We start from the raw sequence: 15,774 nt of genomic DNA, 5'->3' as shown, positions 1-15,774 counted from the left end.
GTCTATTTATCCTTCATTTAGCCATTGAGAAGAAATTGTGTTTTGCAATAATGACCTTTTAAAAAGTGGTTCAGTGCTATATGTCTAGAACAACATCTACACATTGTCAACATTTGATATGACCTTATACAAACTCTTGAGAAGCAGATTGATTTGTCACTAAACACACACATGCGCACGCACACACACACACTACCTTCCCAGCTGGGTCCTGGAGTCCGAATGTGCTGATCTCGTAGAGGACTTTGGGGTGAAGGAGGAAGTGAACCCCACTACAGACTGACGACACAGGCTTGACCACATTCTGAACCCCCAGACACTCCTAAGGGGTCAAAGGTGAACAACATTCTTACCAGATGACCTCACATGAAGAGGTGAAAGGTTAAAAGCATTAGGAATGTTATGATATTGTTGTCCTACCAAACATCTGTTAAGTGCCAGCATTACCAGATTACCGTACATATTGTATAGATCTCTATGGGTTGACCTCACCTTGACTACATTGAGAGTGCAGGTGTAGGTCTCAGTCTTGACAGGGAGGAGGGGATGGGACAGAAGCTTCAGTAGAACCCTCTGGCTCTCTGTCTGAAGCAGAGGACTGGCCTGCTCAAACTTCCACCTGATGATACAACCAATGAATACATTCATCAAATTAGTTATGAGCAGTATTTATCTTACAGAGAGGTGACTTCTAAATCTACCATAAATAGAGTTAGTAGTAATAGATATCTTACAAGTAGGAGCAGATGTGGATGCACTCCTTGACGATGGGTAGGTGTTGGTGGTATGGAAGGCCATCTATGGCCTGGTCTGCCAGCTCCAGTAACTCAAGCCAGTTCTTATCTCCCTGTAGAGATGAATAGAGACTACTCCTTAACATTGTACTCAGTCTTTTTTGTAATATCTACATTATCTTCAAGCAAAAACATGGTTTTTGGTTGCACCTGGTATTACGTTGGTTGAGCACCTACTACTCCTTTACAAACGAGCCTCCTCTATCTCCATAATGTCAACCTATGTCAGTACCTGTTGCTGCGTCTCCTTAAGGAACATGCAGGTGGACTCCATCCAGAGAGCAGCACGGCTGGTCCTCCTGTAGAGGGCATGGCCTTCAGGGTCCACCTGCTCCAGGTAGGCCACCGCAGCCTCCGCCATGCTGGGATAGGCCAGGCTGAAGGGCCGGTCCAGACACAGAGACAAGAGGACTGCCACAGCACTCTCTGGGAGATTATCACTGGCCTGGAGAGGAGAAATGTATCTGTTTGGTTAGGGTTAGTCATCCATTTATTTGTCAGGGTCTATAATGCAGCTCAACAAGTACAGTGACAAAAAAATAACAAAAACACCTTCTCCAGGGGCAGGATGGTCTGCAGCAGTCTGATGGTGAAGATGGCAGTGGCTGCGTAGGCGAGTCTGTGCTGGACCAATGAACTCTCAGGACAGTCTGAGGAACAGCTCTTATGATAGGCCATGATGTCACACAGTGTCTCCATGGTGCCCTGCAGCTTCTCCCTCTGAAAACAACACAAACACCAATCATAATCAATCATGTGGTCCTCTGTAGCTCAGCTGGTAGAGCACGGCGCTTGTAACGCCAAGGTAGTGGGTTCGATCCCCGGGACCACCCATACACAAAAATGTATGCACGCATGACTGTAAGTCGCTTTGGATAAAAGCGTCTGCTAAATGGCATATTATTATTATTATTATCAATCATGAACCCTCTCCCTGTAAAACACAAGCCAAGAATAGCACAGACACCAGCAGAGGGCAGCAGAAACCCATTTTCTGCCAGGCCAGACTAAACAGTCTTAGGAGAGCCCTGAAGAAGTCTAACAGTGACACAGCAAGCTAGTCTCCAGCTAAAGATGACAAAACAGCTTGGACCCTGGGCTGCTGGGGGGTCCTTTTAAACCACCCGGGGGAGAGGAGTTGAGGAGATGGCCTTGGCTTGACAAGAGCATACATATCCTACAGGGAAGCATGCCCTCTTTTAACAGGAGAAAAATAACAAATGACTCTACATGGTCAAATCTGCATGTGTGTATGTTGTGACCCAAAGCACAGTACAGGATTCAAACTATTTACTGTTCAGTAACTCCCAGCACACACACACTGCAGAGGAAAAATCTGAAAAGTGAATGTGTCACTTTTCATGCATGTTGCAGAATGACATCATGTTCATTATACACTCACTGTGGCAAATGTGTAATATATAAGTATGTGTGTGCTCTGCTTGCTTCACTGTGCGTCTGCTAGCTAATGTCTGCTAGCTAATGTCTGCTAGCTGTGTCAGTGGATCAGTAAATATTCAAATATTAAAACTGAGGGGTGTTGTGACTTGCCAGCTCCACCCCCATCAGGCTGGTGTCGTCCCAGACCAGATCACACACACAGTCTCTCAGCAGGACCACCGCCTCACAAAGCAGCTCACACACACCCCGGAACACACGCACGCCATCTGGGGGGAGGGAGGGAGGGAGGGGGGAGGGAGGGAGGGAGGAGAGAGGGAGGGAGGGAGGGAGGAGAGGGAGAGAGAATAACACTTTTGTTAATTAATCATGTTGGCTGAAAAACCTTCACAGAGGGAGGGGAGAGAGAGATGTTCAAACACACAGGCAAACAATCTCTCACTCACAGGCAAACAATCTCTCACTCCTACCTGTTCTGAGCAGCGGTATGGTATGCTCCATGGTGGCCAGAGTGAACTGGGCCAGGCTGAGCTGCTGGAGCTGCAGCTCGAGGACGTCCTCCACCCCCAGATCAGGCAGCTCTAGTTGGGCTGCGTCTGCAGGCGAGGGGGCGGTCTGCCTGGAGGCCTGAGCTGCAGCTCCACCTCTCTGAGAGCTACTGCTGCTGAGAGGCAAGCGGTAAAAAATATATGAGTCAATTAGAAATGTCCGGACTGATTGTAAAAATAACAACACTGACAACCACACCAACAGACACAGACCTGTTGGAGGCAGCATCCCCATCTTGTCCGTCCCCTCTGGGTCTTTGGCCGTTGCGACCCACCACAGACGGCCGAGGAAAGCACTCTCCTCCTGGGGACGAGGCCAGGGAGCGCTGGGCCCCCCCTCCACGCACCTCCTGGGAGTAGGAGAGTGACGAGTTCTGGGACACTGGGTCTACGGAGGAGAAAGAGAGATGGAGGGAAAGAGAGAGAATTATCATCATTAGTTGCCTAGAATTTGCCTTTGTTGTACAATAATATGGATGGAGACACCAGAGTAGAAAACCTCTACTCTTGAGATACAGTAAGGGAAAACAGTATTTGATCCCCTGCTGATTTTGTACGTTTGCCCACTGACAAAGACATGATCAGTCTATAATTTTAATGGTAGGTTTATTTTAACAGTGAGAGACAGAATAACAACAAAAACATCCAGAAAAACGCATGTCAAAAATGTTATAAATTGATTTGCATTTTAATGAGGGAAATAAGTATTTGACCCCTCTGCAAAACATGACTTAGTACTTGGTGGCAAAACCCTTGTTGGCAATCACAGAGGTCAGACGTTTCTTGTAGTTGGCCACCAGGTTTGCCCACAACTCAGGAGTGATTTTGTCCCACTCCTCTTTGCAGATCTTCTCCAAGTCATTAAGGTTTTGAGCCTGACATTTGGCAACTCGAACCTTCAGCTCCCTCCACAGATTTTCTATGGGATTACGGTCTGGAGACTGGCTAGGCCACTCCAGGACCTTAATGTGATTCTTCTTGAGCCACTCCTTTGTTGCCTTGGCCGTGTGTTTTGGGTCATTGTCATGCTGGAATACCCATCCAAGACCCATTTTCAATGCCCTGGCTGAGGGAAGGAGGTTCTCACCCAAAATGTGACGGTACATGGCCCCGTCCATCGTCCCTTTGATGCGGTGAAGTTGTCCTGTCCCCTTAGCAGAAAAACACTCCCAAAGCATAATGTTTCCACCTCCATGTTTGACGGTGGGGATGGTGTTCTTGGGGTCATAGGCAGCATTCCTCCTCCTCCAAACAGGGCGAGTTGAGTTGATGCCAAAGAGCTCGATTTTGGTCTCATCTGACCACAACACTTTCACCCAGTTCTCCTCTGAATCATTCAGATGTTCATTGGCAAACTTCAGACGGGCCTGTATATGTGCTTTCTTGAGCAGGGGGACCTTGCGGGCGCTGCAGGATTTCAGTCCTTCACGGCGTAGTGTGTTACCAATTGTTTTCTTGGTGACTATGGTCCCAGCTGCCTTGAGATCATTGACAAGATCCTCCCGTGTAGTTCTGGACTGATTCTTTACCGTTCTCATGATCATTGCAACTCCACGAGGTGAGATCTTGCATGGAGCCCCAGGCCGAGGGAGATTGACAGTTCTTTTATGTTTCTTCCATTTGCAAATAATCGCACCAACTGTTGTCACCTTCTCACCAAGCTGCTTGGCGATGGTCTTGTAGCCCATTCCAGCCTTGTGTAGGTCTACAATCTTGTCCCTGACATCCTTGGAAATCTCTATGGTCTTGGCCATGGTGGAGAGTTTGGAAATCTGATTGATTGATTGCTTCTGTGGACAGGTGTCTTTTATACAGGTAACAAGCTGATTAGGAGCACTCCCTTTAAAAGTGTGCTCCTAATCTCAGCTCGTTACCTGTATAAAAGACACCTGGGAGCCAGAAATCTTTCTGATTGAGAGGGGGTCAATTACTTATTTCTCTCATTAAAATGCAAATCAATTCATAACATTTTTGACATGCGTTTTTCTGGATGTTTTTGTTGTTATTCTGTCTCTCACTGTTCAAATAAACCTACCATTAAAATTATAGACTGATCATTTCTTTGTCAGTGGGCAAACATACAAAATCAGCAGGGGATCAAATACTTTTTTCCCTCACTGTATATGTGCTTTCTTGAGCAGGGGGACCTTGCGGGCGCTGCAGAATTTCAGTCCTTCACGGCGTAGTGTGTTACCAATTGTTTTCTTGGTGACTATGACAGTTCTTTAGTGTTTCTTCCATTTGCGAATATACGCACCAACTGTTGTCACCTTCTCACCAAGCTGCTTGGCGATGGTCTTGTAGCCCATTCCAGCCTTGTGTAGGTCTACAATCTTGTCCCTGACATCCTTGGAGAGCTCTTTGGTCTTAGCCATGTTGGAGAGTTTGGAATCTGATTGATTGATTGCTTCTGTGGACAGGTGTCTTTTATACAGGTAATAAACTGAGATTAGGAGCACTCCCTTTAAGAATGTGCTCCTAATCTCAGCTTGTTACCTGTATAAAAGACACCTGGGAGCCAGATATCTTTCTGATTGAGAGGGGGTCAAATACTTATTTCCCTCATTAAAATGCAAATCAATTTATAACATTTTTGACATGCGTTTTTCAGGATTTTTTTGTTGTTATTCTGTCTCTCACTGTTCAAATAAACCTACCATTAAAATTATAGACTGATCATGTCTTTGTCAGTGGGCAAACGTACAAAATCAGCAGGGGATCAAATACTTTTTTCCTCACTGTAAGTTCCATGGGATCCGTAAGGAAGGGATTAGGTCTGACTGAGCAATGAAGTTAGATATGGAAAATAACAAGAGAGTTCTTCATTAGTGAGATCTGATCTGAGAGTTACTCAGACACAGCAGGACACAATGTCTGAGCAGAAATTAATTTTAGCTGCCAAGTGATAATTGGTATGTCAACTGCATCACACATACTCAACTAATTCATAATAATTAATAAATAATTATAAGGAAGTTGCATGACTAATATGAATGTGACCAAGCTCAGGCGTTGTCTTTCAATCAAAAGAGCAACTTTATACAATGTTATGCAAAGCCGGTAAGTCAAATCTGTGCAAAGTAGTGAAAGTAAGTCAGCATAGGCGTAATAACTATAAAGCCATCTCGGCCTTGAAAATGAGATTCTTAACTCTTTTAGACTTCCTGATTAAATAAACATGAAATAATCCAGATGTAATCCAACCTTGCTTTGCGGAGTAGAAGCTGGGGTCTCTGTGGAAACGTAGTCTCCTCCTCAGCCCCACACACAGCTGCTGTAGACAGGCCACTGCCTGCAGTCTCAGGTAGCCTGCCTCACTCTCACCTGGAGTCAGCCTCAGGATGGACAGGAGGTTCTGAAACAAAGGAGAAATCAGAGAATTAGGATCAGTTTTATGGTCAAACTTCCATTAAAAAGGTTATGTGGGCATGGTCAAAACAGAGTAACTAACAAGGTTGACCCCCTAGGTGTCCGCGAAGGTACTGCAGGGGGTCCGCAAAAATATTCAGTGCATTCGGAAAGTATTCAGACCCCTTGACCTTTTCCAAAAGATTTTGCTTTACATTCTTATTCTAAAATGTATTAAATATTGTTTTCCCCTCATCAACCTACACACAATAACCCATAATGAAAAATAAAAAATAGGTTATAATTTTTTGCAAAATTATAAAAAATAAAAAACGGAAATATTACATTTACATAAGTATTCAGACCCTTTACTCAGTATTTTGTTGAAGCACCTGAAGCGATTACAGCCTCAAGTCTTCTTGGGTATGACGCTACAAGCTTGGCACACCTGTATTTGGGGAGTTTCTCCCATTCTTCTCAGCAGATCCTCTCAAGCTCTGTCAGGTTGGATGGGGAGCGTCGCTGCACAGCTATTTTTAGGTCTCTCCAGAGATGTTCGATCGGGTTCAAGTCCGGGCCACTCAAGGACATTCAGAGACTTGCCCTGAAGCCACTACTGCGTTGTCTTGGCTGTGTGCTTAGGGTCATTGTCCTGTTGGAAGGTGAACCTTCGCACAGTCTGAAGTCCTGAGCGCTCTGGAGCAGGTTTTCATCAAGGATCTCTCTGTACTTTGCTCCGTTCATCTTTCCCTCGATCCTGACTAGTGTCCCAGTCCCTGAAAGACATCCACAGCTTCACTGTAGGGATGGTGCCAGGTTTCCTCCAGACGTGACGCTTGGCCTTCAGGCCAAAGAGTTCAATATTGGTTTCATAAGACCAGATAATCTTGTTTCTCATGGTCTGAGAGTCCTTTAGGTGCCTTTTGGCAAACTCCAAAAGGGCTGTCATGTGCCTTTTACTGATGAGTGGCTTCCATCTGGCCACTTTACCATAAAGGCCTGATTGGTGGAGGGCTGCAGAGATGGTTGTCCTTCTGGAAGGTTCTCACATCTCCACAGAGGAACTCTGCAGCTCTGTCAGAGTGACCATCAGGTTCTTGGTCACATCCTTGACAAAGGCCCTTCTCCCAGATTGCTCAGTTTGCTCAGCTTCCTAGAGCTGGGAAGCTCTAGGAAGAGTCTTGGTGGTTCCAAACTTCTTCTATTTAAGAATGATGGAGGCCACTGTGTTCTTGGGGTCCTTCAATGCTGAAAATAGTTTTTGTTACCCTTCCGCAGATCTGTGCCTCAACACAATCCTGTCTCGGAGCTCTACGGACAATTCCTTCCACATCATGGCTTGGTTTTTGCTCTGACAACGCACTGTCAACTGTGGGACCTTATATAGACAGGTGTGCGCCTTTCCAAATCATGTTCAATCAATTGAATTTACCACAGGTGGACTCCAATCAAGTTGTAGAAACAATCAATGGAAACAGGATGCACCTGAGCTCAATTTCAAGTCTCATAGCAAAGGGTCTGAATACTTATGTAAATAAGGTATTTCTGGTTTTTAATAAATTTGCAAAAATGTCTAAAAACTTGTTTTTGCTTTGTCATTATGGGGTATTGTGTGTAAATTGATGAGGAAAAAGTTTCATTTAATCCAAGGCTGTAATGTAATAGAATGTGGAAAAATGGAAGGGGTCTGAATACTTTCCGAATGCACTGTGTGTGTTTGTGTGTATATATAAAATAAAATACACGGATTTAACATTTTGTTTCTTTCAATGTTTTTATGAATATCGCTAGCAACAACAGAATAAACTAATTTTAAATGACATATATACAGTAGAAGAAAAAGAAAGGGTGATATAGGAGCTGTAAATAACACAACACTAAATAAAAGACAACCTGTAATTGAGTTATTGGAGCTGTAATTTGTCTCCTGTTCAGATTCACTGCCTTCTGTCGCTAGCTAATGATGTCATGGCTCTAAATACCAGTGACTCAATCCATCTAATTGCTCCTATTGACCCTGTGGAGGCCCAGGCCATGGGGTGGTGGCTGGTCATCTGGTTGGCACTATTTGGCCATGCTAGAAAAGGACAGGAGAACTGAGTGTTCTTTCTAACCACAAATTAAAATGTATAAAGTATAGTTGTCGTCTTGCCTGCACGATACTGGGCCGCTGGAGAAATATCTCAGCCGGGAAGTCCTGCATGATGACGTCACGTAGGAGCTCACACGTGGTCCTCACCAAGTTGTGGTTGTTACTCCTTAGAGAACTGGTAAAAAGCAAAGTAGATAATGAAGCTTATTCCAATGACAAACTATATTTAAAAACGACATTAACACTCTGAAAATAGAAAAATGTCTGTTCAACAAAGTTCTGATGACACCTACCTCTCATTAGATGACAATATGTGTTGGTCTGTTGTGGTCAAAGCCAACCATGGAAATGTAGAAAACTTCAGACATCTAAAATAGTTACTCACTGCAAACAGACATCAAAACATGGAGAATCAGCTCAAAACACTATATTATACAAATCCTATTCACCAAATAACATGATTGGTAATAGCTTATATTTTCTCTATCAATCAGATGAAAAATGCAAGCATATTACTTACAGTACCAGTCAAAAGGTTGGACACCTACTCATTCAAGGGTTTTTCTTTATTTTTACTATTTTCTACATTGTATCATGTAGTAACTCTTTTACGCTGCTGCTACTCTGTTTATTATTTATGCATAGTCACTTTAACTCTACCCACAAGTACATATTACCTCGACTAACTGGTGCCCCCGCACATTGACTCTGTTCCGGTACCCCCGTATATTACCTCCCTACTGTTATTTTATTTTACTGCTGCTCTTTAATTATTTGCTATTTTAATTTTATTCTTAAACTGCATTGTTGGTTATGGGCTTGCAAGTAAGCATTTCACTGTAATGTCTGCATCTGTTGTATTCGGCGCATGTGGCAAATAAAATTTGATTTGATCAAAAAAAGTGTTAAACAATCATATTTTAGATTCTTCAAAGTAGCCACCCTTTGCCTTGATGACAGCTTTGCACACTCTTGGCATGCTCTCAACCAGCTTCACCTGGAATGCTTTACTATTAGTCTTGAAGGAGTTCCCACATATGCTGAGCACTTGTTGGCTGCTTTTCCTTCACTCTGCGGTCCGACTCATCCCAAACCATCTCAATTGGGTTGAGGTCGGGTGATTGTGAAGGCCAGATCATCTGATGCAGCACTCCATCACACTCCTTCTTGGTCAAATAGCCCTTACCCAGCCTGGAGGTGTGTTTTGGGTCATTGTCCTGTTTTAAAACAAATGATTAGGGTGGCAGGTAGCTTAGTGGGTAAGAGCGTTGTGCCAGTAACCGAAAGGTCGCTGGTTCTAATCCCCGAGCCGACTAGGTGAAAAATCTGTTGATGTGCCCTTAAGCAAGGCACTTAACCCTAATTGCTCATGTAAGTCGCTCTGGATAAGAGCGTCTGCTAAATTACAAAAAATAAATAAATAAAATAAATATTCCCACTAAGGGCACTCCAGATGGGATGGCGTATCGCTGCAGAATGCTGTGGTAGCCATGCTGGTTAAGTATGCCTTGAATTCTAAATAAATCACAGACAGTGTCATCAGCAAAGCACCCCCACACCTCCTCCTCCATGCTTCACGATGGGAACCACACATGCAGAGATAATCCGTTCACCTACTCTGCGTCTCACAAAGACACAGCGGTTGGAACCAAAAATCTCCAAATTGGACTCCAGACCAAAGGACAGATTTCCACAGGTCTAATGTCCATTGCTCGTGTTCTTGGCCCAAGAAAGTCTCTTCTCCTTATTGGTGTCCTTTAGTAGTGGTTTCTTTGCAGCAATTCGACCATGAAGGCCTGATTCACGCCTCCTCTGAACAGTTGATGTTGAGATGTGTCGGTTACTTGAACTCTGTGAAGCATTTATTTGGGCTGCAATTTCTGAGGCTGGTAACTCAAATGAATTTATCCTCTGCAGCAGAGGTAACTCTGGGTCTTTCATTCCTGTGGCGGTCCTCATGAGAGCCAGTTTCATCATAGCGCTTGATGGTTTTCCGACTGCACTTGAAGAAACTTTCAAAGTTCTTGAAATGTTCCGTATTGACTGACCTTCATGTCGTAAAGTAATGATGGACTGTCGTTTCTCTTTGCTTATTTGAGCTGTTCTTGCCAAAATATGGACTTGGTCTTTTACCAAATAGGGCTATCTTCTGTATACCCCCCTACCTTGTCACAACACAACCGATTGGCTCAAACGCATTAAGAAGGAAAGAAATTCCACAAATTAACTTTTAACAAGTCACAACTGTTAATTGAAATGCATTCCAGGTGACTACCTCATGAAGCTGGTTGAGAGAATGCCAAGAGTGTGCAAAGCTGTCATCAAGGCAAAGGGTGGCTATTTGAAGAATCTCAAATATAAAATATATTTTGATTTGTTTAACACTTTTTTGGTTACTACATTATTCCATATGTGTTATTTCATAGTTTTGATGTCCTCACTATTATTCTACAATGTAGAAAATAGTTGTTGTTTTTTAAATAGAAATACCCTGGAATGCGTAGGTGTGTCCAAACTTTTGACTGGTACTGTATATGCAGGGATGCAAACTGGTTAGGGCCCAAAAAGGTGATTTCTTTTTGCACGGAAACACAGGAAAAATCCATGTGAAATGGTAAAACATTTGCTTATTTTCAGAGAATAAAAAATACAAATTATACATTTGAAAATAGTGTCCTGGGGTAGGGGGGAGTTGGGCTCTTTGGTCTGGCTTTAAGGTTTATCATGACACGTAATGATAATCTCAGTCTCCACAGACAGGAATACATCAGTCTTCAATGCACCTGCATCTGACAAGTTGTTCACACAAATCCTGTCTCACATCTCTATTACATTGCTAGGTGCTCATGTACATGAATAAAATGTTTTTGGAGTGTTCCATACGCAATAAGGCACAATGTACCCTCAAATATGAGTCACTTAGGTGAGACAAATATTCAGCTGCCCACAAACTAACATTGAAAAATAACCTAGCGTGTGAACAAAATGATGTAAATAGCTAAGAAACAAGGGCAAAGTCAAACTTTAGTAGACTTTCTGGTAAATCCGACCAACTTTTATGCCTGTGCACATCTAAAAAATATATATATTTCAGCACTTCACTCACAGTGCGCACAGCCCCCTAGTTTGTGGCGTGGAGAGATGACAGAGCCTGCCTACAAAGAAGTCACTCTGATATGACCAATCTGACATCACGCTCAGAAATCTTTGTTGGATATTATTTTTGTAGGACGCGTACGGATGCATTCTGTGCTCAGTCAACGATTTCCATATGAGAAACAGACCCACAAAAAAAAATGTTTTATTCAGATCTACACGATTCACATGAATGGCCTATTTTGAGATTTAAATGGCAAATATCGCAGAAAAGCGACAAGTTTGCATCCCTGTATATGGATGAGGTCAAATACCTGCTATCCTCTGTGGTGGAAAATCAACGTGACTCGGCCTCTTGGTCTGGAAATAGCCCACCGCTGGAGAGTCCTCTACTAGGGGAACTACAACAGCAGCATAATATCAGCATAAAACCATAACTTAAAAACACTGCATATAATATTCTATCTGTAGAAATATAACAAATAAAATGGGCTTGGAAGCTCTAAACCTGGCAATCTGACTGGTAAACTCATGGGTACACTCCCAATGAGTGCCTGGTATTGTGATACAATAATTTCCATGATAATTTTCAATGTTCTATTAACTGATGCTGGATTGCCATGGTAATGTCGAATGTTCATTCAAATTACGCTAACTGATGTGGCTCATGCAATGGAATGTGTTTTTTGTAATGTCAGTTGAGTTGACTCATTTACATTTAGATTTTAGTCATTTAGCAGACGATCTTATCCAGAGCGACTTACAGTTAGTGAGTGCATACATTATTTTTAATATTTTTCATACTGGCCCCCCGTGGGAATCGAACCCACAACCCTGGCGTTGCAAACGCCATGCTCTACCAACTGAGCTACATCCCTGCCGCCAATTCCCTCCCCTACCCTGGACGACACAGGGCCTGTGGTCCTCTGTAGCTCAGCTGGTAGAGCACGGCGCTTGTAACGCCAAGGTAGTGGGTTCGATCCCCGGGACCACCCATACATAAAATGTATGCACGCATGACTAAGTCGCTTTGGATAAAAGCGTCTGCTAAATGGCATATTATTATATTATTATTAATTGTGCGCCGCCCCATGGGTCTCCCTGACGCGGCCAGCTACGACAGAGCCTGGATTCGAACCAGGATCTCTAGTGGCACAGCTAGCACTGCGATTCAGTGCCTTAGACCACTGCGCCACTCGGGAGACTCAAACAAATCACAGCACAGATTGAAGGGTACACTTCCTGCTTTTACTTCCAGGCATGGGTCTAGGTAAAAAAAATACAGGTTAAGACAATGTAATGTTTCCATGCGGCTACTTTAGAAAATAAACAAAATCATAGGACCAGTGCCATTGATAACTACTAGCACCATTGCTAACTAGCAACGCGGGTCCCATATTTGCAAAGTTATGGGATATTAGAATCCCATTGTCTTAACCTTTGTCATCTTCAACCTAGGCATGGGTACACTCAAAATGGCTGCCAGTCCACCCATTATGCCATAATTGACTTGAATGGGGACACTCATTCTATTCATTCAAATTCTATGCTTCCATCTCTTTGATACATACCTGCAGTAGCAGTGTTTAGTAACTGGTGTTCATTAGAATAGATAGTTGGACAAACAGGAAGCAGCTCTGGAAGCTGAAACAGCAGGTCAAAGATGCCGTCGATGATGGCCCTTAACCGTGCCTCTACATTGGGGGAGAGCTGGGTGAGGAACTCCACTGCCCCGACATCTCTCAGCATCTGGGCTGCAGTAGGGTGCTATGAAGACAAAAATACATAATACATGTGTTTCTAAAAAGCACAGTTTATACAGACATGTACTCCACAGGTATGGCTTTAAAAACATGTAACATCAATTTAAATTGATTCAACATCACATTACTCTCCTATATTTCACTAAGCCCATTATATACATGTTCTAATCATTTTTGTAAGATGCAAGAATGCAACAGGTTGCTTGTCAAAGGCTAAACAATCATAATTGCATCAGCATGTACTCTAGTCTAGCTAGTCATCAGACTAGGTCATGAGGACTAGTTTTGGTACCTTGGACAGAGTCCTGATCAGCTGCAGGACCTCCTCTTGTATTGGCACCTCGGGGAAGTTAAACCACTCCAGCAGGTAAACAAACAGCATCTTCTCCTGGACCAGGTCAGAGACAGAGAGGAGGGAGTGGTCTAGCTTACAGATGATGCTCTTCAATGCTCGGACTCTGATCTCTGCCAAGGAGTGACCTGTTGAAAACAAGACCACGGTGAATTAGCTAAATCGTGGAGTTGAGTTGACCATTAGTCGGCTAAGCTAACTAGTGGTTAGCTAATGTTATCTAGTTAGGTATTTCCCCTCAATATAAAACAAAATGCAGCTAGCTAGATATTATTGGATGAATGTGCATTAGTAGCAACAACTACTGACTGTTGTAAGTGTAGCTAGCACTATCCAGCACTATCAAAAAGAATGACATCAACGCAAATTAGCTAGCTAGCCAAGCATCTTTAGCTAGCTAGCTAGATTTAGTTAACAACAAAAATGTCAGCGACACCACGGAGCAACTTTTGTAGCTAGTTGGGTACAATAACGTTCTTTGGCTTACCGATCTTCTTTATAAGCGGAGATAACTCCATGACCGATGGCTGCAACAACAAAAAAGAACAGAAAATGTGACAACAAAGGGTAGCTATATATTTATTTTCAGCTGTTAAATGTCAGTCTACTAATGTTAACGTCGTTCTACGTCTCCCCGGGTTTGTTTTCAACGAGCGCGCCAACGTCACATACTTCCTGGTATGGAAACATGGGGTGCGTTCAATGAACCAAGTTGTATGAAATTTGTTTTTAGCAACATACGTTTTCTGTCCCTCAGACATCGACTGAGCATTTATATATATATATATATATATATATATATATATATATTAGTTCAATCACGTTATTTGCATTTTTAATATTAATTTAGACGTTTGAAACAAATAAAATACCATGACACTAACTACGACTTAAACATATCTGATAACAATGTGCTCTTTTTAGACATCAACTTCACTTGAAATTGAAATCCATGCGAAGGGAAGGGAACACTGCTGCTACCTCGCTCCGAAGTAAAGAGGAAAGTAATTCAGCAACTCTTGGAGGACAGTGGAACCAACATGTTTCTGCCCTTTGTCATTTCTGCACTTGGTCATAATCTGCTACTTATTTAACCAATCACATCATGCTGTTTTGTATTCCCATGATTGGTCCCTGCAGAGTTTATATAGGGCCAATCTGAAATGTATATTAAACCTCTAAATGTTTTCAGTCTATAATTTAAACTCTGATGAATGCCAAGGACCGAAACGCGTTAGTTTTACTTTTAACAGTAAAGAAGCACTTTTATCAAGTTAACTTCCACTGTCATCCAGGTTGCTTAAGGTGGCCCTAAGGGGCAAACCAGCTGAAGGTCTTCTTCACATCTTTGAAATCCAACCAGCTATCAAGAAAGGTAAGGTAAGTTTGAACAGCTCTCATGTGCTTCTCAAGTCAAGGTCAATTCACTGGTGGCCTTACCATTAGGCAGAAGAGGCAATTGCCTCAGGCCTCACATCATCAAGCTGGGCATAATAAAATAAGAAATAAAAATAATAATACTAATTTATCCGCTTGAGGGCCCCCCATGCTCTGCTCGAGGCATAATAAATACATAATTAAAAAAATCGCCATCAAATCTGTTTGTTTAAGCTTGAGATATCTGTTTTTTGCATGGGCTGCATCTAAATCCACCGCATCCAGGTGGAAGGTGGCCGAGCTACAGCGGTGTTTGTCAGACTAGGAGACATCCTGAAAATGGGTATTCTCACGAAAACGTCTGTAGCGTCCGAGCAGTTTGGGCTACACACTAATATGTTTTTCTATTTATGAATCTGTTATTCAATGTTTCTATTGGCTAAAAGCAGTAAGGCAAATTCAATTGACCTTATGATCACTCAGCTACACAGCTGATGCCTGCTGGACTGTTCCTTTACACGGTACCCTATCCTGTTTATCTGTTTAGCCTCAGCCCAAACTTTCGTCGCCATTACCAGTTGTTGTCTTAGCCCTCTCGAATAACACCTGTGATTGTGTTATGCCTCTCTCCCATGTCAATATGCCTAGCCTATTGCTGTTTGGGCTAGTTCTTATTGTACTATTTCACTGTAGAACCTCCAGTCCCGCTCAACCAGCCTCAGAGAGCTCCTTTGTCCCACACCCCATACACGCGGAGACCGGCTCAATCGGTCCCTCCAGTGATGCTACCTCTTTTATCATTACCCAATACTTAGGTGTACCTCCACTGTACTCATATCCTTCCATATCCTTGTCTGTACATAATGCCCTGAATCTATTCTACAACGCCCGGAAATCTGCCCCTTTAATTCTCTGTACCCAACGCACTAGAAGACCAGTTCTTAAAGCCTTTAGCCGTATCCTTATTCTATTCCTCTGGTGATGTAGAGGTCAACCCAGGCCCTGT

General features: G+C 43.0%; 1 protein-coding gene across 2 annotated transcripts in view; it reads right to left on the bottom strand.

Annotated features, from left to right (window-relative positions):
* rttn (rotatin) overlaps window positions 1-14,023 on the bottom strand; it is a 69,509-nt gene extending 55,486 nt beyond the window's left edge. Inside the window, exons 1-15 of one of the 2 annotated variants that reach the window (XM_041862205.1) lie at window positions 13,879-14,023; window positions 13,332-13,519; window positions 12,848-13,043; window positions 11,591-11,677; window positions 8,474-8,564; window positions 8,241-8,355; window positions 5,945-6,095; window positions 2,954-3,128; window positions 2,663-2,856; window positions 2,346-2,461; window positions 1,347-1,514; window positions 1,027-1,239; window positions 735-847; window positions 493-619; window positions 197-322 (exon numbers count right to left, since the gene is read on the bottom strand). In XM_041862205.1, the coding sequence (XP_041718139.1) occupies window positions 197-322; window positions 493-619; window positions 735-847; window positions 1,027-1,239; window positions 1,347-1,514; window positions 2,346-2,461; window positions 2,663-2,856; window positions 2,954-3,128; window positions 5,945-6,095; window positions 8,241-8,355; window positions 8,474-8,564; window positions 11,591-11,677; window positions 12,848-13,043; window positions 13,332-13,519; window positions 13,879-13,909 (2,091 nt within the window). In that variant the 5' untranslated portion in view covers window positions 13,910-14,023. The remainder of the gene's footprint in view (window positions 1-196; window positions 323-492; window positions 620-734; window positions 848-1,026; window positions 1,240-1,346; window positions 1,515-2,345; window positions 2,462-2,662; window positions 2,857-2,953; window positions 3,129-5,944; window positions 6,096-8,240; window positions 8,356-8,473; window positions 8,565-11,590; window positions 11,678-12,847; window positions 13,044-13,331; window positions 13,520-13,878) is intronic. The other variant, XM_041862206.1, reaches the window with a different exon arrangement.
* Window positions 14,024-15,774: the final 1,751 nt, after the last annotated feature.

The sequence above is a fragment of the Coregonus clupeaformis genome, chromosome 34, assembly GCF_020615455.1.
Source record: "Coregonus clupeaformis isolate EN_2021a chromosome 34, ASM2061545v1, whole genome shotgun sequence".
Taxonomy (NCBI): domain Eukaryota; kingdom Metazoa; phylum Chordata; class Actinopteri; order Salmoniformes; family Salmonidae; genus Coregonus; species Coregonus clupeaformis.
This window is presented reverse-complemented; position numbering and strand designations above follow the sequence as displayed.